General features: G+C 48.2%; 2 protein-coding genes across 10 annotated transcripts in view; both read left to right on the plus strand.

Annotated features, from left to right (window-relative positions):
• Positions 1–3,142: 3,142 nt before the first annotated feature.
• Positions 3,143–3,370, plus strand: MYMX (myomixer, myoblast fusion factor). The gene has a single exon (XM_044003409.1). The coding sequence runs from the start codon at positions 3,143–3,145 to the stop codon at positions 3,368–3,370; it is 228 nt and encodes a 75-aa protein (XP_043859344.1).
• A 2,689-nt stretch (positions 3,371–6,059) lies between these two features.
• The window catches only part of SLC29A1 (solute carrier family 29 member 1 (Augustine blood group)), a 32,398-nt gene continuing 13,114 nt past the window's right edge, over positions 6,060–25,343 (plus strand). Inside the window, exons 1-7 of one of the 9 annotated variants that reach the window (XM_043962708.1) lie at positions 6,060–6,211; positions 17,495–17,600; positions 18,676–18,828; positions 19,013–19,094; positions 21,256–21,337; positions 23,812–24,002; positions 25,201–25,340. In XM_043962708.1, coding sequence (XP_043818643.1) covers positions 19,066–19,094; positions 21,256–21,337; positions 23,812–24,002; positions 25,201–25,340 — 442 coding nt within the window. In that variant the 5' untranslated portion in view covers positions 6,060–6,211; positions 17,495–17,600; positions 18,676–18,828; positions 19,013–19,065. Of the gene's footprint in view, positions 6,212–9,680; positions 9,816–17,494; positions 17,601–17,658; positions 18,829–19,012; positions 19,095–21,255; positions 21,338–23,811; positions 24,003–25,200; positions 25,341–25,343 lie in introns of those variants that run through there. The other 8 variants (XM_043962705.1, XM_043962707.1, XM_043962703.1 and 5 more) reach the window with 8 other exon arrangements.

A 25,343-nucleotide genomic window follows, 5' to 3' on the forward strand; every position in this document is an offset into this window, starting at 1 on the left:
ATGAGTTTTTTTGAAATCTCTTTTTTTTTAGTTTTTGAAGAAATTTATTCAATTCTATATTTTTCCTTTTGTTTATCTTTTTAATCCTATAGGTTTTAAAGTTTTTTTATATTTTTTCAGTTACATACAAAAACAGTTTTTACCATTTGTTCTTTTAACTTTTGAGTTGCAAATATGCTCCTTCCTCCCCTTCTTCCCTTCCGTTCTCCCTTCTTGAGAAGGCAAGCAATTTGATTTGAATTATACATGTGCAGTCATGCAAAATATATTTCCATATTGTTGTTGTTTGTTCTTCATTTTTGAAGAGGATCAATGACATCATGGATGATAACTTAAGTGAACTGGATTTAAGTGAGACAGACTTGTACAAAGTTGTCTGCCTCACTCTCTCTTCCAGAGTCAGAACATCGGCAGGACAAAAGGCAAGATTAAAAAAAAAAAAAGGTAAGATGACTGGTGATGGCCCAAGATGCGATGAATGACCTTGGAGTCTTCTATGTCCAATACAGCTCTAAGCAATATTAAGCCATGTTTCAAAAGAAAACAAAGCAAAAAAAGAAAAATGTAAAAAGCAAAAACAAAATATGCTTCAATCTGCATTCAGACTCCATCAATTCTTTCTCTGAAGGTGGATAGCATTTTTCATTGTGAGTCCTTTGGAATTGTCTTGTATTGCTGAGAATAGCTAAGTCATTCACAGTTGATCATTGTACATATTGCTGTTACTGTGTACACTGTTCTCTTGGTTCTGCTCGCTTCTCTTTGTTCATATAAGTCTATTGAAATCCTTTTTTTGTTTGTTTTCTTTTGGTGGGGCAATGAGGGTTAAGTGACTTGCCCAAGGTCACATAGCTAGTAAGTGTCAAGTATCTGAGGCCAGATTTGAACTCAGGTCCTCCTGAATCCAGGGCCAGTGCTTTATCCACTGCACCACCTAGCTGCCCTTGAAGTCCTTTAAAAAAAATCTATCATTTTTCCAATGAAGACCCTGCCACTGTCATAAAACCCTCCTTTGATATTTGTTTGTTTTTATGGGGCAAAGAAGGTTAAGTGACTTGCCCAGGGTCACACAACTAGTAAGTGTCAATTGCCCTTCGTTCTTGAAGATAACCACAACATCAGGGTGATGTCATGACTTGCAGTGAATTGGAATCAAGTGAGAGAGGAATGTGTAAGGTCACCAACCTCACTTTCTCCTCCAGAGCCATCTGAGTCCAGTGGCAAGATATACATCAGGATGACTGGAGATGGCCCTGGATGTTTTTAAGGCAATTAGGGTTAAGTGACTTGCCCAGGGTCACACAACTTGTAAGTGTCTGAGGGGAAATTTGAACTCAGCTCCTCCAAACTTCAGGGCTCTATCCACTGTACCATTTAGCTGCCCCAGCTCCTTTGATATAAAGAACAGTTAAACAAAACAATTCAAGATATTGGATGTATCTGACAAGGAATATCTCATTCTCCACCTATCCTCCACCACCTCTCTGTGGGGAGAGCAGATCTGTCTTCTAAAGTTGGCATTGGTCACTGCCTTGATCAAGGTGCTATGGTGATCGTCAAGTAAATTGTTTCCCTGATTCTGCTTACTTTAATCTGTGCCAGTTCATACAAGTTTTTGTTTCCCTGAAATCATATTTGTCATAATCTTCTATTACATTCATATCTTGCTTACAATTTGTTCTACCACTCCCCAAATTATGAGCACCCACTTCATTCCCTGTTTTTTACTAAAGAAGTTTGGCTATAAACATCTGGGCTATTTAATTAGACCTTTCCTAGACCTTTGACCTCCTCAGAGTATGTGACTGGTAGTAGTATTGATGGGGTCAGAGGGTAAGTGTTCAGTGCTCTTTTTACTACACCAAGTTGAGCTGTATTTCACAAAGTCCATATATTTCTTCACCTGTCTTTCCTCTGAAAAATGATGATTGTCCTGTCTAGGTCCCTGAGGGAATTTAAGAAGATCTTGACACTTAGCCTCTCCTTCAACCCTGGGGCATTCTTCCTGGCCCTTTTTCTAAGGGTCATGCAGCCTAGGAAGGAAGTAGAGAAAACAGAAGATAAACTCCTTCTGAAGAATGGTGTCTAACCCTGTCCAACTGGATCCCTTCCTCTCACGATGCCAGCTGCCACCTCAGTTGTGCCTTCCTACTAATCCCCACTCCCCCCAGCTGTCTCCCCTTCATTAACCCCCTCCCTATCAAGTTTGTCCCAGTTGTTGTGGGTGGGGCAAGGCTGGTTGGTGATTACTCTGCATCCATCCTCCATCTCCTAAATAGAAATTATTTTCTGCTAAGCAGAGAGCTGAGAGCGACAAGTACTTCATAGAGGACCTTTCATCCTTTATTTCAGAGGAAAGGCAGGCACAGAAATATATGAACTTTGTGAAATACAGCTCAACTTGGTGTAGTGGAAAGAACGTTGAATACTTACCCTCTGACCCCATCGATACCACTACTACACAGGTGAGAGCCCACTCTGACTTGCTGGGAATGGGAAGGGTTGGAGAGGGTCAATGCCTAGAGATGGGGAGGGAAAGGACCAAAAATGAGGAGTAGTCATGGAAGGGTCTTCTGTCTATACCAACTCAACCCATAGAAAATGTTGTTCAACAAGAGAACAGGAACTAGAGAGGGAACTAAAATGTGTTCAAAGAAGGATGATAGGGCCAGTTGATATGGAGAAAGGTTTAGAAGAAGGGACTCTGGGTTGAGAAGACAAAAAAGCCCTAGGGTTTTGTCCTTGTTTTATTATTTCCTGATCCAGGCAAGTAACAGAGATCTTTGGGCCTCAGGTTTTCTCTTCTATACAGTGGGGAGAAAATTATTTGTCCCTATTCCCTCAGAAGAAAAACCAAAGAAGGGAAGGGAAAGAAAGTGTTTTGAAAGGGTTTTTTTTTTAAGTAAGAATTAGCAACCAATAGGGTATTAACAGAAGGGGCAGGGAACATGGGTGAGATAGCCCTCTCCCCCCACAAAAAAACCCCCAAACAGATCCCTTTCTGTAAAATGGAGAAGGTATTAGAGATGGAGAGCCACAATAGGAGGAAAGGCCTGGGAGGAGTGGTCTTGGTAGATGCCTCTGTGATGGTGGTCCAACCCTACTCCACTCTACAGTGCTGGGTCCAGCTAGTCCTGCTACCATGCCTGTTCCATTGCTCCCGCTGCTGCTAAGAACTCTGCTGTCCCGCCTGCTGTTGCCCGCTGCCCGCCTTGCTCGAAAGCACCTGGTACCCCTGCTTCGACGCCTGGCCCAACGCCTGGGCTCTCAGGAGACTCGCCAAGCTCTCCTGGGCTGTCTTCTCTATGCCCTCAGCCTCCGGAACCAGCCTGATGCAGAGAGAAACAGAGTAGAGAGCAAGGGAGGCTAGATTTGGGGTGGGGGCAGTGAAGACTCCAAAGCCCTAGGAAAGTCCTCTTCTACCACTGGGCTTAGGAGGAGGAAGAGGAAGAGGAGGAGAAGAAGAAAGAGATCTTTCTAGGAATGGGACCCTGGAGTCCTGGGATGTCTCTTTCTTGAAGTGGGGGTGGGTGGGGAGGGTACAAAGGAAGGCTCCCAGAATGACCAGCTAGTCTTCTGGACTCCAGCTTCCCCCAGGAGCAGAAAACACTAAACGGATGTTGCCACCCTTACTCTGCTCCATGGAGATGCCACCAAGAAGAAGATGGTCCTGTTTTGTCTTGATTGATTGACTGATGAGGAGGGGAGATAGCAACATGAGAGGTGTCTAATTGGGGCCTTTTCTCATCTGGACCTCTGTTTGAAGACTGTCCCTTCCCCTAACCCCCTCTGACACAGGTGTGTTGGTGGTGTGTGTGTGTGTGTGTGTGTGTGTGTGTGTGTGTGTGTGACTGGTCCTAATGCCATCTGTGTGCTTCTGAGTGCCGTCTTATCTGTCCAGTGAAAAATGAAAAAGCTAATTCATCCTGAATCTTCCATGCCTCTTCTGTCTCTCTTTCACATCTGTCTTTTTTCTGGATGTACTCACTTTATGCCCACTGGCTGAAAGAAGGAAGAATGAATTCAGAATTCTCCCTTTTGTCCAAAGAGAGAAACCAAAGCCCAATAAGAGTATAGTCCCTTGTCCAGGTTCACAGAGAATAAATATTCAGGAGGGAGTCTTGGATCAGAACTCAGGGCACCTGGTTTTGTCTTTGTCCCCAACTCCAAGCAAAATATCTTAACCCTGCATAGACAAATGGCAAAGGAAAGGGGTGCTTCCACACTCTTTATCCACAGTCATCTTTGCCAGGAGTTTCTTTATTGCATAGAACCTTGTTCTTTCTGCTTCTCTGTGAATCTTTTGCTTCTGACTGAGAGTTGATCAGTCTGATTGGGATATCACTGCTCTAATGCTTCATCCCAACTTTTCATTCAGAGGAGAATGGATGAGTGAAGCCCATGAGTAGAGATCAAGAGTAATCTGCTGCTGTGTTGGGGTGGGGGGTGGAGGGACTGGGCTCTTTCCAATTACTTGGTGGGGATTAGGAGATAAAGCCCTAGTGACTTTCCCAACATGAGCCCCAGGGAAGGTCTCAGAGGTTTGTCAGATTGGAAGATAGCCCAGATTTAGGGTAAGATTTGGAAGTCAGAGAGGATTTTCCCAAGGAGAAAGAGAGGCCAGGATTTCCTTTCCTAAAAATAAGAGAAGTAAAAAATAAAAAAGTCAGTCAACAAACATTTATTAAAACTTTACCTTATTCCAAGTAGTGTGATAAGCTTTGGGAATACTGAGAAAGACAAAAACACTCTGCCCTCAAAAAGTTCACTATCTAACAAAGGAAAGGGGAACAATGTTCAAACAACTATGTACACTGTAAATGTGAGATAATCTCTGAGGGGAGCCATTGGCAATGGGGGAGGGGAGGGGAACAGGAAGGGCCTTTGAGTTGAGTCTCAAAGGAGGTCAAGAAATGGAGGTGAAGAGGGAAAGTTCCATTTCAGGCATGGGACCCAGCCAATAAAGGGCAAAGTCTGATCTTTAAAGGAGTGGAGAAGTTAGACTGGGGTGAGTCAAGGATTTTGGAGCCTGGAAGGAAACACTTTACCACTAATACTCCAGTCTTGAGATAAGGCTCTAATATAGGATACAAGTCTCCCGGGTTAGGGTATGGGACTGGCGGGGGGGGGGGGGGGGGGGGGGGGGGGGGGGGGGGGGGCCGGGAAGGGAGACAGGTAAGGGAGGATGTCTCACGCAAGAAACATCCAAAAGTCGAAACAAGATTGATTTCCATATGTTTCAATAATTTACTTAATCTAAAATTCAAAATTCCTTCCCCTAGTTTGCTCCAGGTACTCAACAGCGTACAGAGTCCCAATCTCCTTTGTGGGGCAGATACAAAGGAAGGAAGGAGACTGATGCTCCTTTCTCAAGCCACACCCCTCTAATGGAACCGCTACTACCATTCGGGCCCAGTCTATGGGCTGGGGGGAGGTCATAACCAGAGATGGGCATCTCCTTAATTTCCCTCAAGGGACCACTTTACCTATGTTCCCAGCCCCGTTGGCACTCCAGGCCATGCACCCTGGATAAAGACTGCCAACCCTCTGTGATTGTACCCTGTTCGGGCTGGTTCCTTCCACATCCCCTCCCGACACTTCTTACTAGGGTAACCGGTCTCCCCATAACCTGAGAAACTCGAAGAACCCCTGAGCTTGAGCCCCTTCCTCTACTGGGCCCCCAATCCCTTAATTACACCCCTACGGTAGTGGTGCCCGGGTTCGACAGGCCCTAGCGCTTCCACTGACAGATCGACCCCTTTCCCAGCCCCCCAAGGTCAGCCTGGACGCTGCGAGCTGCAATCTTCTTTCCAGCTTCCTGCTTCTCCAATACGCAACACGCTGCCGGGGAGGGTTGGGGGTATGAATAAGAATCACCTGGTAGGCAGTCGGGACCCGTCTGATTTATGAACTTAACCCCCCACCCCCACAATTGTGCCATGTGGTCGTGGCGGTGTTCTGACCCAGACGCGAGGCAGCCGGGAATCTGGGAGGAGGGGATGAAAGGACAGGTTCCCTCCCGGCTGCGACCAGAGTTGGGAGGCGGGGCAAGAGGATGTTGCTGGGTGCCGGGCGGGGCTCCAGCGGTTCTCACGCTGCTGGGGACCAGCTCTGAGCCCAGGAAGCGCAATTGACAAGAACAGAGGTGGAGGTGGAGATGCGAGGATCTGGGGGAGCAAGAGGAGTGGGTGTGCGGGGAATTCGAACCCAGGTAAGCGGGGGAGAGATCCGAGGAGCATCTGGAATGGATGAGAAAGGACATCCTGGAAGAGACGGGGGCGGGGCAAGCGCAATGATGATCTTGGGGAAATTGAGGCTAAGGAATCTAGAGGACCCATCTTGCCCTTTAGGAAGGGGAGAGAATGGCCCTGGAACGTTTAGGGGTACTTATGTCTACTAATGCAGGGTTGGAGTCAGGGGAAGGAGGCCCAAGGCAGGCAGAGAAGGAAGTCTTTCTGCATAAGTGTACCACTTCCCCTTTCTCTGGTGGTCCTGAGCATGGGGTTGGGATGGTCAGAGGTCTGAGAAATGGAGAAAGGTAGGGTTGGAACGCCTATGGCTGGGGAAGGTGAGATAGAATAGTAGGATAGCAAAAGAATCACCTCTCCCAACCCCCTGGACACACACACCTATGCACACCATGGGTATCAGGTGGACATTTGGGAATACTCAACAGGCTTAGCACTCTTTTTTTTTTTCTACGAGGGGCAATTGGGGTTAAGTGGCTTGCCCAGGGTCACACAGCTAGTAAGTGTTAAGTGTCTGAGGCCGGATTTGAACTCAGGTCCTCCTGAATCCAGGGCCAGTGCTCTACCACTCAGGCTCAGCACTCTTAACACAAGCAGAACAAACACATTCTTCATAGAAAAACTCACCTGTGGTATGCAAATATACAAAGACACAAAGAGCCTGTGACAGGCCGGAACAAACAGGGACGCTTAAGCCATACAATTCTCAGATTGAGGTAACTTGGTTAACTACAAAGAAAGGAGGTTTATAGTATTGATTATATAGGGGAAAGACAGCTGAGGAACTGGGAGAAGACAAAGAAAGATTTGGAGATAATCTGAGTCCTATCCGGGTTTGGGATAAAAGGCTTTTGGACTAGATAAGGGTCCTTGGGGATAACCTATAACCCCACCCCTTGCCCATCTTCAAGACACCCAAGCAATTTGATGCCCTCTGGTTAGCAAATGTTCTTCCCTGCCTCCAACCTCCAGAGAACCCACTGCTAGGCACCTAAGAGTGAACCCATAGTGGGATGGCATAAACAGTGTCCTGTGAGGTTCAAGGCCACCATTCTTGGGCATAGTGGACAGAAGCTAGCATAACAACAGGGGTTTATGCTTGGGACAGCCTGGAGCCTCCCAGGGATGTCCACCAGAGGGCACCTGTGTCCAAAAGCCACCTCTGCAGGAGGCCAGTTTCCTGGGGAGGCAATGGAGGGGGGAGGAATTGCTGGCTGGGCGCCTAGATTGTAGGGCTGGGCTGATGCCCAGGTCGGGCGGGATGATGGGCCTCACTCCAGCAATAACAGCCGGAGCTGTTGCCAACCACCCAGCCCAAGGGAAGTGGGAGAGGGGGTTTGGTGGTGGTTGATTTACAAAAAATAAAACTCCTCCAGTCTGACCCAAGACAGTGACCACTTCTCTCTCCTCTTCCCACGCCGGGCCTCCTTTAGACACAACACCAACGATCACTGGCCACACCTATTTGCACAGAGGTCTAAGGATGGTATCCAGGCCTAGGTGCCCCCTAGGAAGACAAGACTGTTCTTTTTCCTGGGGCTTCCCATCCAGACTGAGGCCAGAGCAGTAGAACTTTGAGGTCAAGAGCAAGGTGATCTTGGTGACATAATATGGAGAATCTGGAGTATTTGTGAATGTATATCCACACAAGTCTGCTGTGTATACAGGAATCTGGGCCTGTATGGATGAGAGAAAACATTTGGGACAAAAACCTAGGACTGAGAGACTAGAGTCCCCTTTTCCTTCTTTGGTCTAAATGTGTTTATGTTGGGGGAGAGGGAGTTGGGAAAAATGAGAGTTTATCTCCCCAGCCTATCTGACTAACTCTGAGGAATTCTTTGTTGTAATTCATTAGTAATTGTTAATTAGCCTTATCTTGTCTCCCTTGGGTCAGTGAAGATACTGAAGTGAGCAATTACTCTGGAGGTTTCCTGTGGCTTTTCATCTCTTTAATAACAATAGTTGTGATGTATATAGTACTTTAAGGTTTACCGGGCAATTCAAACACATTATTTTATTTGATTCCCCCAACAACTTTATGCACACGGTACAATTATTGTCTCCTTTTTAACAGGTGCAGATAGTGAGGCTGAAAGGCTTGTTTACTTAGGCTTAGAAGTTCCTAATAAATGCTGGGAGACAGAATTTGAACTCAGGTCTTCCTGACTCCATACTTTATTAGCTATGCCTTTCTTATGCTCTTGCCAAGAAGTTGGGATTTGTCTTCTTAGACAATTTGCCTTCTAGGATTACCCTCAATCGGACCCCTATTGTCTGCTGGCTATGTACAGCTTAAATGATAACTCACTACCGTTACCACTGAGATTGGGGGCCAATGGGGGGCCTTGGATTTTCTAGGAACTTTGGGAAATAGAAACTGAGATTCATTTTAGGGATGTGACCTCCAAAAAATATCCCAACCTCTTCTCCCTCATTCCCATTGTGCCTCATTTCTTCTCAGATCTAGTCTGAGATATAGATAGGGTGCTTGGGCTGATGGGATCTAACTTTATAGGATAAAGTGTGAGTTCAGGGCAGGGGAAAGGCTGTAACATAGGGACACACTAAGACCTTCTCCCAACATACATTAAAAAGTACGGAGAGAGAATGTGAACAAAGGGAATTGGACACGATGGATATGAATAGAGAACCAAAATAAGGATGAAAAAGTTCATCCTTCTCAGGAAAAGAGACAGTTATGAGAAATAGAAATAAAAGGGAGTTCGGGTTTGAGGATCCAAGAGAATCTTGGGAGAGAAAATAGAACTGGAGAGAAGGCAGGGCGCTTGGAAGGGAAGGTAGTATGCTTGGGGAGGGTTAGTGTGGCTGGAAACAAAAGGGGTTTAATCTATAGAATGTGGGTGACTGGGGTGAGGGAGGTAGCAGAGAGGGTAAAGTCGTGTTGCTTAAACGCCACCTATTTGCCAAGCGCTGTGCTAAGCGTTGGGTGGGGTGAAAAAAAAAAGCAGAGTCCCTGCTCTCAAGGTTGTCGACCTGGTCCGGATTTTTCCTTGAGGATGATGACATTGCCAGAGGGAGTTTGGAAGGTGAAGGGGAACTCTAGCTGGGAGGTTCTCTGCCTCAGGATGAGGTTATCCTGGGGGAGTATACCAATAGAAGGTGTATACTAATGAGGGGTATGCCAATTGAAGGGGTCCCCATGCAGTATGGGTAGAGACGGGATATTTTCGAGGCAGGGGCAAACGTGGGGTGTGATGACAATCTACAATTAAGTGGAGGAGGGGGGAGGCCAATCCCTGAGTTTTGGAGACGGCGTTATCGTGTGTCTTTGGGCGGGGGGCGTGCGAGACGGCTTCCTAGGCTAAGTGAAAGGGGCATTTGAAGAAGAGGAGGGGCTGGGCTTGGGGGAGAGCGGGAGGCGGAGATAGAGGGCTGATGGGCGGGGCAGTTTCCTCGGGTTGTGGGCGGGACCTAAGGAGGGAGGTTTTTGAAGGGGGCCCGGGGAGCTGGAGGGAGACGCGGGAATCGAGCCCAGCTGAAGCTGAACGTTGGACCAGCCGGACCCGAACAGGTGCGGTCCTTGATGTGCACATGGGGAGTGGGGAGGTAAGGGACTCCGGCAGATGGGAGGTTCGATTTCCGTCGACTCCTAATGGCTCATGGCCTCTGAACCCCGGTCTGCTGCTAGCCATTTCCACTTTGCGCTGCCCTGGCATGTGCAGGGGACACGGGGGGGGGGGGTTCCCTGGCACGGGCCACTGTGGCGTCCCCCGGGATTTAGGGGTGCGCGTGCGCGCGCTCTCGGGGCTCAGCGCGGGAATTTCCAGGGTCTCGGGGCGGAGCACCCCTGGGTGTTTCCCGCGTCCCCGAGTTGCGCCGTCCTCCCTTGCCATCCTTCTGGTCCCCGCGGGGGAGAGGACAGAGAATATCGGCCGAGCACGTGGCGGGAGAGAAAGGGATGGGGACCCGGAGAGGGGACCTCGTGTTGCTCTGGGAGGGGCTGGAGTTACGGCAGGGTCCCCCGGTGTCCCGCACACCGAGTACGTCTTCAGACCGAGCTGAGGGTAGGGGCGGGGAGCTGGCTCGATTGGTTGGTTAATGTTTTCGGTGGATTGACTAGAGGGACCCAAATTTTGCTATTTAAGGACGATTTGTGATAATATACCAGTTTATATAACGCCTATCCTCACTTGTCAGATCCACGAGGTTGAGGACTACCTTGCCAAGAGATCTATCCATGCATGAGGAAGGGAAACTGAGGCTCAGGGAGGGGGAAGGGACTTGCCCATTAACCCTTAACTAATAAAGTACCAGAGCCCAGAACTGAACCCTTGATTTCAAATCTAGTGCTCTCCCATCTCTACCCATCCCTCCTCATCTTCCTGGACACGGCTGCCCCACTTCACCGGGGCTCTATGATGAATGAGGCTGTCCCCTCCTCCCGTTTCAAACACAGGTGCATCTGATTCTGAATCTTCCCGTTCCTGAGTCTGCAGCCACCCTCATGCAAAGATCCTCTCCTGCCCCCGCGCCTTACCACCCCCCCCAACCCCCTCCCAGATCTTGGGTAGAGTTCCCCAGAATGGCAGACCCTCAGGACGAACAAAAATCAGACCCCCGATAAGGGCCAACTCATTGCCTTTAGATGCAACCCAGTCCACTTATAGATAACCAATTATTGGGAATTTTTTCCTTATATCAAGCCTCAGTTTTACTTACTAGACTCCCTTCCCCCCAACCCACCGCTCTACCTTCTGGAGCTAAGCTGAACTAGTATACTATGCCCCTTTTGTATGGGATAGCCTTTCAAAAACTCGCTATCTTTTCCCCCAGATGCTACCTAGTCTTTATCTATGCTAACACATCTTTATCTAGGCTAGATATTCTTAGAGCCTTTTCCTAATTGTCTTATGACTCTTGATGCCCTTCAAAATCCTGATTGTTTTCTCCTTGATGGTCTCCAGCTTATCTGTGGCTTTATCAAATTATATTACCTAGACCTGAGCACTATACTCAAGATGTAGGGACCTGGGCAAAGTATAATCCACCTCTTGGCGTCTCTATCTCTCCCAAGAAAAGCTCTTCAAGATTTCCTTATCACAGTCTACAAGGGTTGGCTTTTTTTTTTCTCCCCCCAGTTCTAATCCTTTGTTTTCACCCCTCTCGCCAACTACTGTCACCTCTGGTCCCCATTTCTCCTAATTCCTTCTTCAGCATTTCCTACACAGCCCGCACTACTATGTTCCAGATCCTGGGTGTGAGCCCCTTCCAGGCCTATCTGCATTCTTCTCAACCCGTTGCCAATTACCCCAGTATGTCTTGTGAAAGAGCTCAGGTATCCTTGGCCGTCTGGTCTCTCAACATCTCCCCACCTGCTTCATGTCATGCAAGAAGCTTGTAGGGGTCATGGGGAATTTGGGGGATTTGACAACAGTGATGGGGGGGGCATCTTTCTGGCTACAGTGGAGTAGACTCAGGATGCAGGAGAAGAGGGGCTTCTGGGTGTAGGGGTCTATGTCAGTAGGGCTTGGCCTGTCCTGTTCAGAGGCGGACAATGTGTCACATCTCCATTCTGTCGGCTCTTGGGCTGAGGGAGGCCAGATGCTCCTGGCAGCATCTCCTCTGTTCTTGCAGTCCTCTTGTCTTCCCCACCCCCGACTGCCAGGCTGCTGGTGGTAGGGGAGGATAAAGATTACAAACAGCTCCTGGGGCTTAGGAAAAAGCAAAGAGGAGAAGGAAGGTAAGGGAGCCAGTGGATGATCTAAAGGTCCTGGCAGACCCAGGCTACCAGATTGGGGAGGGCCTCTCTAGCCGCAGGGCCTGAATTTTTTAGCTATTTGTAATATGGGAGAGGAGATTCTAAAATGTCATATGCTCCCTTCCACACTTCACCCTCAACAAAGACAACTAACAGCTCTACCTATAAACCTCCCCCCTTCCTTCCTGCCTTCCTTTGTGGGTGGGGCACTGGGGCTCTAGACTGGGCCTTGCCTCAGGTGGGACTGAGGTAGGCTTAGGCCATGTGATGGGAAAATCTGACACCTAACTCTGCCTCTCCCTCCCTCTAAACCTGATCTGGTTTGGCCAATCTCATCCATCTGTAACCTGGTAAGAAGTGCATGAGTGTCTCAGATTTGATTCTTCTACCTAGTCAGGAATAATAATTCTAACAGTTATCATTGATAGAGCTTACTATGTGCCAGGCTAAGCACTTTACAATTATTATATCATTTTATCTGCACAACAACCCTGGGAAGGAGGTGCTATTATTATCCCCATTTTATTTTATTTTTGCCGGGCAATGAGGGTTAAGTAACTTGCCCAGGGTCACACAACTAGTAAGTGTCAAGTGTCTGAGGCCTGATTTGAACTCAGGTCCTTCTGAATCCAGGGCCGGTGCTTTATCCACCTAGCTGTCCCTATTATCTCCATTTTACCGATGAGGGAGGAGAGTGAAGCAGAGATGAATGACTTGCCCAAGGCTCACACACAGCTGAGGCCAGATTGGAGTTTGTGTATATCCCTGACGGGAGGCTCAGTGCACCACCTAGCTGCCCAACCAGGAATTTTTGAGTGGGCATTCCCCCGAAAATCAGTTGATTTTCCAAGATCTTAGGTGAGAGTGATCTGACATCTTGGACAAAAGCATGTATTAAGTGCTTTAACTATGTGTCCAGGCACTGTGTTAAGTGCTAAGGATACAAAGAAAAGCAGAAACCAGACCCTGCCCTCAAGTGGCTCACAATCTGGGGGTGTGGAAGGGAGAACATGGAAACAATTATGTATAAACAAAATATGCACATCTTATATTGGAAATAAGAGAAGGTTAATTAAGGGGAACTGGGGAAAGGCCTTTGAGCTAAGACTTAGCCAGCAGGCAGACATGAAGAGGGAGAGAGCATCCTAGGAGCCAGTTAGTTTAAAAACAAAACAACAAACCCCAGTCCGAAGATGGTGGCTTGTGGATGAACAGCAAGGAAGCCAGTGTTGTATCATAGAATGAGTAGAGGAGGAAAGTAGTATGAGTAGTATGAGGAAACCTAGGAAGGTGCCTGGTTGTAAGGTGCTTTAAATGCCAGACGTAGCATTTTATGTTTGATCCTGGAAGTAATAGGGAGTCACTGGATTTATTAAGTAAGGAGATGACAATCATATCTGTAATTAAGAAAGGTGACAGGGGCAGCTAGGTGGCTCAGTGGATAAAGCACTGACCCTGGATTCAGGAGGATCTAAGTTCAAATCTGGCCTCAGACACTTTACACTTACTAGCTGTGTGACCCTGGGCAAGTCATTTAACCCCCATTGCCCCGCAAAAAAGAAAAAAAAAGAAAGGTGACAGGGGCAGCTGCTTGGAGGATGGATTGGGGTAGGAAGGGACTAGAGGCAGGAAAACCAGCCAGCAGGCTATAGCAATAATCCAGGTAGGAGGTCAAGAAGGCGTTTGTTGCTTCATCCTTTTTCATAATAATGGCTGACATTTATATAGGGATAAACCCATGCAAAATGCTTTATATCTGCCTTGTCATCAGGTCTGTGAGGGAGAAATCATTGTTTGCATGAGACTTGCTGATGGGGATTTCCCCTGGGTATGATCCTAGTCTTCTACTAATGCAAACACCTCCTTTGTACCTTATTGAGGCAGGGAGGTAGCCCAGTGTATAGAACACTAGGTTTGGAATCAGGAAGACTCCCCTTCCTGAGTTCAAATCCGGCCTCAGACATTTACTAGCTGGGTGACCCTGGGCAAGTCACTTCACCCTGTTTACCTCAGATTCCTCATCTGTCAAATGAGCTGGAGAAGGAAATAACAAACCACTCCAGTATCTCTGCCGAGGAAACCCCAAATGGGCTCGCTGAAAGTTGGACACGACTGAACAACAGCTGTACCTTGTGTTATAGTCTGAGAGGTTTAAGTCACAGAGTTGTGGAACCTTTGATTTGGAAGAGACCTCCAAGGTACAGGTGAGAATCGAGAGCCCTGCAGGCAGGGGGACGGCTGAGTGCCAGCTGGACATCTCCTACACTCCAGGCCTGAGCAGGCGTCCCCTCAGAAACCTCCAGGGAAGGGCTACCTGCCACTTCCAGAAGCTGCTCATTCCACTAGTGGCCAGCTCTGAAATATTTCCTTACTGCAAGCCCAAACGGGCAACTTCGCAATCATTGCTCCTGGTTCTGACCTCTGGGGTCAGGAAGAACCAGTCCATTCCCTCTTCCCTTTTTTTTAATTGTTAAAGCTATTTATTTTTATTAGTATTTTAAAAGGTGCAAAGTTGTTGTGTTTGGGTTTTTTTGTTTTTTTGTTTTTTGTTTTTTGTTTTTATTCCTTGGGGCAGCTAGGTGGCACAGTGAATAAAGCACCAGCCCTGGATTCAGGAGGACCTGAGTTCAAATCTGGTCTCAGATACTTGACACTAGCTGTGTGACCCTGGGCAAGTCACTTAACCCTCATTGCCCCCCCCCCAAATTATTCCTTAAACTTACTGTATTTTTTTTTTTAGGCAATTGGAGTTAAGTGACTTGCCCAGGGTCACACAGCTAGTTAGTGTCTGAGGCTGGATTTGAACTCAGATCCTCACTGCACGTGCTTTATCCACTGTGCCACCTAGCTGCTCTGCTGTGTATTTTCCAGACAACAAAAAAGATCTCTTTCCCCCAATAGTTTTTTTCTTTCTTTCTTTTTTTTTTATTGAGGCAATTGGGGTTAAGTGACTTGCCCAGGGTCACATAGCTAGTACGCCTTAAATGTCTGAGGCTGGATTTGAACTCAGGTCCTCCTGAATCCAGGGCTGGTGCTTTATCCACTGTGCCACTGAGCTGCCCCAAAATTTCTTTTTTTTTTTTTTCAGGGCAATGGGGGTTAAGTGACTTGCCCAGGGTCACACAGCCAGTAAGTGTCTAAGGCCGGATTTGAACTCAGGAACTACTGAATCCAGGGCCAGTGCTTTATCCACTGCGCCACCTAGCCGCCCTCCCCCAATAGTTTAAAGAGCTATGTTGCGATTCAGTGAACACACAAGTACAGATCTTTGTCCATTCCCTCTTCCATATGAGAACCCTTCAGATACTTGGAGACAGCCATTGTTCATTGTTTCCATTAAGTCTTCCCTTTTCCAGGCTAAACATCCCTATTTCCTTCAGTCTGTCCCTATCTGGCATGACCCCGAGGCCCTTCCCCATGGTCTCCTACTTGTAAATTGTATATGCTTGATAAATGCTTATGGAATTGACTCTTACAGATGAGGAAACTGACTGGCCAGGATGTATGGGGAAGTCAGGGGAAATTAGCAGGAGGTCTAGGGGAAGAAGTCAAGCAACAGTGCTTGAGTTTACAAAGAACTTCCGAGAGCAGGTCCTGTTGGGCAGGTGGTACAAATACAATCCCCATTTTACTCTTCAATCAGTCAGTTTATTAAAACACAAGTTTAGGTGCCAGGCACTGTATTAAATGCTGGCATGAACTGAAAGCTCTCCCCAGTGCGACTGCTCTCCTCTGGGCACTGTCAAGTTTCTTCACATACTAAAATATGGTAATGGCACAGTGGATAAAGTGCTGGGCCTGGAGACAGGAAGACTCCTCTTCCTAAGTTCAAATCTGGCCGCAGACACTTACTAGCTGGGTGATCCTGGGCAAGTCACTTCACCCCGTTTGCCTCAGTCTTCTCATCTGTAAAGTGAGCTGGAGAAGATAATGGCGGGGGGCAGCTAGATGGCATAGTGGTTAAAGCACCGGCCCTGGATTCAGGAGTACCTGAGTTCAAATACAGCCTCAGACACTTGACACTTACTAGCTGTGTGACCCTGGGCAAGTCACTTAACCTCCATTGCCTGCAAAAAAACAAAAAAACAAAACAAAAGAAGATAATGGCAAACCACTCCAGTACCTTGGCTAAGCAAAGGTCGTGAAGAGTTGGACATGACTGAAAAGACTCAGCAATAATAAAAAAAACAACAACAACATGGTAATGTGGTGATAAAGACAAAAGTCTTCAGGCCCTGCTCTGAGGGTGTTTTTATTCTAAGGGTCCTGTGTCAGTGTCCCCCTCCTTGTCTCACAACTGATAACCAAAGTTCTTCAGAGATCCAAGAAGGCGCTGTGCTCTACGAGCAAAGCAGAATTGTAGCAGCTCAGAAGAAATGAGATGTACAAATTTAGTATCATCTCCCTCCCAAATGGTCATGTGGACTATTTATGCCCAACCTGTGGTATAGCCTTCCAAATTTGTAGATCAACCACAGCCCAACACATTGTGTGTTGACTCTGATATCGGGATGTCATTTTGGTCCTCTGAGCATGAAGAGGGGGAAGGAGGGGAGGAAAGGGAAAGAACCTATACCAATTTTTTATATATACAGAATATGGACAGAATAATTAGGAGGGGGACAGAGACATTAGCAGCCAGGGAGATCAAAGAGGCAAGAGATGGAAGTATTGCGTGTGAGGAATGGAAAATGCCCTGGTTTGTCTGGACTGGAAAGTGTATGGAAGGGAGTAATGTGTAAGAACAATGGAAAAATAGGAAGGGACCAGGTTGTGAAGAGCTTCAAATGAGGGGGCGGGGGGGGGGGGGGATTTATATTTGATTCTTGAGGTGGCTCAATGGATAGAGAGCACTGGGCCTGGAATCAGGAAGACCCAAGTTCAAATTTGGATACTAACTAGCTGTGTGACCCTGGGCAAGTCACTTAACCTCTGCCTTAATCCACTGGAGAAGGAAATGGCAAATCACCTTAGTGTGTTTGCCAAGAAAACCCTGTGGACAATATGGTCCACAGAGTCACAAAGAGTCGGACACAACTGAACAACAACTAGAAGTAATAGGAAGCCAGCGGAGTTTAGTTAGGGGTTAGCAGGTTACATGGTCAGATCTGAGGTTCAGGTTTTACATGGAGTCCTGCGGCCAAAAACTGCCAGAGACGAGATTTGAACTCAGATTATTTCATTCCAAATCTAGGGCCCATTATGCCCCATCCCCTATACCCATTAAATGGTGGGTTCCTTGAGAAAAAGGACTGTCTTTACCTTTCTTTGTGTCCCCAGTGCTTACGACAGTTCCTGGCACATAGTAGGTGCTTAATAAGTGGTTGTTAACTGACTGAATGTAACCCTTTTAGGTAGAAAGAGTTCAGCCTTTGTTTCTTTCCTTCCATCCCCTTTTGCCTTGCCACTGTTGCCCCTTATCTCTCCTGAGCCAAACCAGAATCAGTGTTATTTATCTCTTCTGCGCACCTACCTTCCAAGAAAGGGGCCTCACTAACTGGTTTTCCCCCTCCCTTCCCCATATTAGGCTAAGTGAGTCTGCACTGGCGCAGCAGAGAAAGGCTTTTCGCAAGACGCTGACACCCCTCTGCCCCTCCAGAAGAAAGAACAAAGCTCCCAGGCTCCCACCTCAGGTGTGAATGCTGGGGGGGGGGGGAAGGGGGAGGGGGAGGGGGAGATGCTCCTCTCTCCCTGGGTAGAGGAGCCAGGATTTCTATCCCTAGCCCTCTCCATCAAAACAATCTGATCTGGACCTCGGAACAGGACCTCACGTGTAGGGCAGGCCTTCGCATGCATGGCCAAGCATGTGTGCTTCCCCTGTTTGCCCAGCAGCCTCTTGATGGGCCTGTGCCCTCCTGCTGCCACCTGTTCACCCCAGGCCCATTCCAAGGTGGGGGAGGGGCAGACGGGCTATAAGGCAGAGAGAGGCTGTGATAGTCCCCCTTCCCCCCTGACTACTCTTCTTCCCTTCTCCTCTTTTGACACTGGAGAAAGAGGAAGGGGAGAGGGGCCTGACTCACAAAGGAACTGAGAGAGCAACTTGGGGCAGGTGGGGGTGGGGCAAGCCTGCTCTTCACAAAAGGCTCTCTGAGGACAGGAGAGAGTAAGGGTCTAGATCTTAATCAAAGCATTCCTGAAATGTATTTAGAGAGTGTCTTGATTTGGGAGAAAATCTCAGGAATGGGACCGGGAATGGGACCAGGAATGGGACAAGTGAACCCTAAAGCTGGGGAGGGATGGGGGTGGGGAGAATATCAATGCTAGAAAAGGCTGGGAGATCACAAGAATTTGGAAGTGAAAAAGAATCAAGCTTATGGAAGCTAATGGGAGCCTCTGCCTAGGAGCGGATGCAGAGAACCTCCTGCCCCCACCTCCACCCCCACCCCCTGGAGAAAGGGATCTTTAGGGCCTGGGGCCAAGTCTCTCTGAGAGGAAGATTGTGTACGGCTGGGCTGTTGTCTTCTCGTCCTTCCTCAGTCCTTCCTCGGCCTCCTTCTGCCCTTTCTCCCCTCCCCTATCTATCCCTCCCTCTGTTGTCCTCTTCTCTGTTTTGTTTCCCTCCCCACCTCCTCCCCCCAGTCTGCTGTCTCTCCTGGTCTCTCTCTCTCTCTCGCTGCCCTTCCAGTCTTCTCGGCTGTCTCTTCTCTCTCTTTCCCTTCCAATTACCCCCTCCCTTCTGCTTCCTCCCCTCCTGTTTCCCGGCTACAGACTACTCCAGAGCTGGATAAAAATAGCGGTGGCAGTGGCGAGGAACCAGGTACCGCCACAGCCTGAGGAGGAGGTGGGGGGCCGGGCTCAAGGCTCTGGTTCCTTTGGTGGCCGTCTTTGCTCTGCTGAGGACAGGGACCCTTTTGAAGGGGTGTAGGTTGGGGCATGTTGGGGTCCCTTTGGGGAAGGGGGGGCCAGACGGGGACAACTCGGACAAAAATAGTGAAGTTAGAAGTTAACCCAGTGCTTGCTCGGCCACTGGGGGAGAAAGAAGGGTCTGGGTGGGGGGAGGGAGGGAGGGGAGACTTACAGTCACTTTGTCCCTTGCCCTTCCAAGGACCCCCGGACTGACAGAACTGGAAGCCACGTGGCCCCAGGCACAGCACTGCCATGACGACCGGTCACAAGCCACAGGACAGGTATGGAGGAGTGCCCAGGGTTGGGGCATAGGGGGCACAAGGAGGGGTCTCTGCCTTTGGAGCTGGGGGACGGGCGGGCGGTGACACAACTCTGAGTCCCCCTTCCTGCTCGACACCTGTGAGTCAGGCCCAGACCAGTGAATGAGGAGGAAATCCACATCGGAGCTGTTTGCTGGGTGCTTGGTTGGTGGGAGATAGACGGGATGGCCTGGGCCTCTCCCCATTCCGTCACTATTTCCACCCTGCTGCTGGCTCCCCTTGGCTGGCTGGCCTTGGCTTCCAGCCTCTCCCAATGGGGAAGGTTATTTGGCAGCTCCTGTTTCTCCCTTGCCAACACATCTGGAAAACTTTGTCATTGCTACCATTCCCTCCGCCCCACTCTTCTCTCTCTGGGACCTCTTCCCTGGATAACCCCAGCCTGAGTCTTGCCCTCACTTCCCCCCCCCCACTCTCTGGATTCATGTCCCCCTTCCCTATTTTATTCTCTGCTCACCTCTTCCCCTTAGCACCCTCTCTTAGTGACCTCCTGCCTCATCTCTAGCCTTCCTTGTCCTGATCTCGTTTCCTCTCCTACTCTTTACATCTCTGCTCCTGTTATACCTGTCACAGTGCCCCAGACCCCATCACTGATCGTTCCCTGTTTACCCTTTGGGAGATTCATCTTTCCTCTACCTTCTATCCCATCCCTGTATCTCAGATACCATCAGGCACTTATCATTTTCTTTCTCTCACCCCATCATCCTCCTTGGCTTCCATTCCCAGCCTCCCTGCCTCTTGGTTGGAGAAACCATTCGGCCTTTTTCCTTTGGGCTTCTAGCCACAATCCTAACCCTGCCCCTGTGATTCAGCCTGTCCCAGACAGTGGTTGATATGGGGGTAGGTGGTAAGGAGTATTGCAGCCCTAGTGTGGGTTGGGGAATAGCTCCTTCCTCCTTTCCCCCAGGAACTGGGAAAACCCTAACTAGTAACCTTCTTTAACCTGGGTGACATCCTGCACAGTATGACCAACAGAGCTGGTTCTGGCTGGAGCCAAAAGCAAACACATACGTGTACATACATACATACACACCCTGGCCTCCTGAGTTCATTTTCCCTGCCCACTCTTTCCTGGAAGGGCCAGGCAGAAGCACCAAAGATCTTGGTTTCCCTGATTTTGCATTTTCTGTAGGGAATCTTAGACATTCCCCTTCCTTCCTACCCCCAAAAGGCAGCAGCATAATAATTTCCAGCTGAAAGGGGAAGGAGGGATGTTTGCTGTGTATTTTGTTTTCTTGCTCTTCTTCCCCCAACCCCATCCCCCATTCCTCCCCCCCTTTTCTCTGGAACAGTATGGGGTTGAACTGGAGTTCCCAGCCTTTAAGGTCCCCATGGGCCACTGGGGCTGGGAACCAAGTCACAGATATAGTCTCAACCCTGTGTCCATCCCTTGGAAGAAACTTGTCTTCCTGGGCCTAAGAGCTCTCCCCAGCAGCTTCCTGCGACTAGGCAGATGGAGTCAGAGCAGGTGAGAGACACAGGTGATAGACAGGGTAACTCTGATGCATCCAACACCCTCCCTTTGGAAAGCATGGGATAGAGTTCTCCATTTTGCCACTGCCCTCCTCATGAAAGCTCCCTGAGTACTTTTTGGTTTTTTTGGTGAGGCAATTGGGGTTAAGTGACTTGCCCAGGGTCACACAGCTAGTAAGTGTTAAGTGTCTGAGGCCGGATTTGAACTCAGGTCCTCCTGAATCCAAGACCTGTGCTCTATCCACTGAGCCACCTAGCTGCCCCTCCCCAAGTACTTTTTCAAACATTACCTCTTTATCTCTATTCCCCTCCCCAGGAGCCAGGAAGAGTTCCTTCTTTCTCTCTCTTTATCTTTATCCTTGTCCATGGAGGGCCAGGAAAAACTGAGTCTTTATTTCTCTTTAATCTTTATCCCTATTCTTGGGAGGCAGGAAGGGCTCTTCTCATTGCCCCAGTCCTTGGTAGGGGCAATGAGGAAACACCAAAGCCAAGGGGGAAGTTTGCTCAAGGTCACAGTGGATTGGAGGGGTCTGGGGGCAGGGGGTGAAATGAGGAGTGAGGGGTAGGCTCCAGAGTGTCCTTTTAGTTAGGGATGGAGGCTGGGCCATCCTACTGATCCGTGCTTGTGTACCTTTCCTCTCTGTTCTTCCAGGTACAGAGCTGTATGGCTCATCTTCTTCATGCTGGGGCTGGGCACCCTGCTGCCATGGAATTTCTTTATGACTGCAACCATGGTGAGACTTGAGAGGGGGAAGATGGTAAACCACTTGACAAGGGGCGGAGGGTGAGCACCTTCCCCAGGGGCACCATGGGAAGTCACTGTAGAGGAAGGTACTTTGAGGAAGGTATGATCTGAGGACGCGGATAGGTGGAGAGAGGTGTTTCTGTTCACTGGGGATGGAGGGAAAAAGACTGTTGTTGTGTACTGGCGAATGCCTTGGACATGGGAATCTAACTCTGACACTCCCTCCGTATCAGGACTTGGTCAAATTACTACACCTCAGAGCCTTGGTTTCCTCCTCTGAAGATTAGTGGATTGAACTAGAGCAGAGATTCTTTTGGGGTGGGGGGAGTGGGGAAGAGACAATTGAAGTTAAGTGTCTGAGGCCACTGTGCCACCTAACTGCCCCTTAGACCAGAGATTCTTAACCTGGGCTCTGTGCATTTTTTTAATATATATTTTTTTCTTTCTTTCTTTCTTTCTTTCTTTCTTTCTTTTTTTTGGTGAGGCATTTGAGTTAAGTGACTTGCCCAGGGTCACACAGCTAGTAACTGTAAAGTGTCTGAGGCCGGATTTGAACTCAGGTCCTCCTGAATCCAGGGCCGGTGCTTTATCCACTGCGCCACCTAGCTGCCCCCTATATATATATATTGATGACTGCATTTCAATATAATTGTTTTCCATTGTGATCCTCTGTCTTTTGTTTTATGCATTTAAAACATTCTCCTGAGAAGATAGGATAAGATTCACCAGATTGCCAAAGGGGTCATGGCACAAAAAGTAAGAGCCCCCGACCTTCATGGTCTCTTTTAGGTGCCTTCCAAGTGTTATATTTCTGTGAATGGGGGTGGTATGCATATCCCTCACTCAAGTCCTCTGAAATCTCATGCTGATGTGGTAATGACCCCTAGATTCTTATAGCTTCTGACATGTTCTACTGACTTGGAAAATCTGGGTGATAGGCTGCACTTGTTTGTCTCTCGACCAGCCTAGCTCCCTAGCAAGAGACTATCACCATCAACTACTCTTAGCTTGTGCGGTGGGGTACTTCCTGAAATCAGGAAGATGGGGAATTGAATGCCACCTCTGACACTTAACTTACTGTGTATGACCTAGGGCAAGTCATCTCACAGGAGAGCCTGAGTAACTCCAGTCCTCTGTTCCTCTGTAATAGAGAGCTTACAGCTCTGTGTGGCCTTGTCTCTGCCTATGGAGAAGAGATTAGAAAAGAAATGGAGCTCAGAATCCTAGAACTTCTGTACTTCTGGACCTGTGATTCATTGGTTAATAGGAATCTCCCTCCACCCTTGAAGATCCAGTAACTCATATATAACTCAGTTATAGGGAGCTGCCTGGACACTGGGAGGGGAGGTGACTTGCCCCTGGGGTCACACAGCCTTGTCAGAGGGTGGGACTGGAACCCAAGTGTTCTGACTCAGCTCCTCACTCAATACCTCACCTCAGTATCTGTCTAGATTGCTGGGCTTGCTCTAGACTGTGTTTCTTTATTATTATTACTATTATTGGCAACATGGCTAATATGGAAATATGTTTTGCATGGGGGGAGGGGGGAAGAAACAACCGAGGTGTTAACTGTTGGTGGTCCTCTTTGTATGTGGGATCCTTGCCCAAAGCCCAGTGTGAGTCTGAATCCCCTGATAGATGAAATGAATCACACCTAAATGTTAACCAAGAGGAAGCCCTCCCCATGTTGGGTGGTTCATCTAAGAAGGATTTCTGGGCAGGCAGGGACAAGGACCAAGAAGGCATGGGTGGATTATAATCTCTGCTACTAAAAGGAATCATCATGTAGGTGAATGAAGAGCCATCCAAGGAATATTACAGCATCATACATTTCAAGCAGTCTCATTCTGGACATGGGGAAATTGAGGCCCAGAGAGAAAGTGACTTACTCAGGGTCACCCAGGTAGTAAGTGACAGAGCCAATTCTGTGTCTAGGTCTTCCTCTGATTACAGAGCTAATTCTCTTTCTACTACAATATATAGTCTCCTCCCTTCCTTTATAACTTCTTAGTTTCCAAGATGGCCTTGGTCCCAAGGTGGCCTCTTCTCTTTAACAATTAGGGAGGGACAACTAGATGGCACAGTGGATAAAGCACCGGCCCTGGATTCAGGAGGACTTGAGTTCAAATGTGGCCTCAGATACTTGACACTTACTAGCTGTGTGACCCTGGGCAAGCCCCCCCCCCCCAAAAAAAAAAACAATTAGGGAGAAGAGTGGCTTTTTTTTTTTTTAAACACATTCTTGCAGATGTCAGTATTGTCTGGTTTACTAGAAGATAGCTGAATTCTCATCTGCTTCTGCATTCAGTCTGTTGTGATTAGGCTGAGGGCTGAGAGCTTATATCTGCTCATGGGGCTGTGTGTGTGTGTGTGTGTGTGTGTGTGTGTGTGTGTGTGTGCGCGCGCGCGCGCGCACATGCCTCAGGACGTGTTGTGTTCCTCACTGTCTGCCTCTCTCCTCAGTACTTCAAAAGCCGCCTGGGCTCGCCCCAGAATAACACAAGCGCCATGATGGAGGAAGACAGAATCGCCAGCACGTCATTACCCCCACTGAAGCCCAATTTCCTGGACTCCATTTTCAACAATGTCATGACGATATGTGCCATGCTGCCCCTACTGGTCTTTACCTGTCTCAACTCTTTCCTGCATCAGAAGTAATTGGATTCATCTCCTTTCCCCACTGCCCTAATTCCTTGATTCAGTGGTAGAAAGGATGATGATGACCTGCTTAAGCTCACATAGGTTGAGGAGAAGCTCTGAGATTTGGGCGGGGGGTCAGAATGTTGTTGTAACTCTATCCCCTGATGTTGCCGTACAGGATGGGATGTTTTTGTGTTGTCGTGGGTTTTTTGGAGTTTTTTTGGTGGGACAATGGGGGTTAAGCGACTTGCCCAGGGTCACACAGCTAGTAAGTGTCAAGTGTCTGAGGCGGGATTTAAACTCAGGTCCTCCTGAATCCAGGGCTGGTGCTTTGTCCACTGGGCCACCTAGCTGCCCCAGGGCCAACATTTTTTTGTTTTGTTTTTGTTTTTTCAGGGCAAAGGGGGTTAAGTGACTTGCCCAGGGTCACGTAGCTAGTAAGTGTCAAGTGTCTGAGGTGGGATTTGAAGTCAGGTCCTCCTGAATCCTGGGCTGGTGCTTTATTCACTGCACCACCTAGCTTCCCCAGGGCCAAAAATTTTTACAGATGTTCCAGATCACTTGGGCATCATACCCCTATCCCTTCAATGTGGAAGGGAATAAGAATTTCTTTTAAAATAAAAAGAGGGCAGGGGGCAGCTAGGTGGCACAATGGATAAAGTACCAGCCCTGGATTCAGGAGGACCTGAATTCAAATCCAACCTCAGACACTTGACACTTACTAGCTGTGTGACCCTGGGCAAGTCACTTAACCCCAATTGCCTCACCAAAAAAAAATAAATAAATAAAATTAGGGGAATTGGGATAAATAGTAATCATTTCCATTTATATAATGTTTTAAGGCTTACAAATGCCTTACTTACATTATTTCCTTTCATCCTTACAAGAACCCTATGATGTAGGAGTTATCTCTATTTTCAATATGGGGAAATTGAGGATCGGAAAGTTTTGAGTGGCTCAAAACTGAGTCTGAGGTCTGAGGCAGGATCTGAATATAATATTTTGCGGGGGACCTCCTTAGTGATCTCCAAGGGGTCCCTCTAGTTTGAAATCCTCTGAACTTATCCCTCGCCTACTCTCCACCACACTCATTTCTTTCCTGCCCATATTGTCCTGAATTCTTCTCATCTTCCTGCTCCCTGCTCTATGCCCTCCCCTCCTCTATGTGAGGCTGTGTCAGACCCACACTCCTTCCTCTTCTTCCTTCTGCAGAATCCCTCAAGCCCTGAGGATCTTGGGCAGTCTGGTGGCCATCTTGTTGATGTTTGCTGTGACAGCCACCCTGGTGAAAGTGGATCTTGATCCCATGACCTTCTTCATTCTCACCATGGTCAAGATTGTTATCATCAACTGTG

This window comes from Dromiciops gliroides, chromosome 4, assembly GCF_019393635.1.
Source record: "Dromiciops gliroides isolate mDroGli1 chromosome 4, mDroGli1.pri, whole genome shotgun sequence".
NCBI classification, from domain to species: domain Eukaryota; kingdom Metazoa; phylum Chordata; class Mammalia; order Microbiotheria; family Microbiotheriidae; genus Dromiciops; species Dromiciops gliroides.

Excerpts from the sequence above, each read along its gene's own strand:
- MYMX (XM_044003409.1), top strand. The coding sequence starts at position 3,143 with ATGCCTGTTCCATTGCTCCCGCTGCTGCTAAGAACTCTGCTGTCCCGC.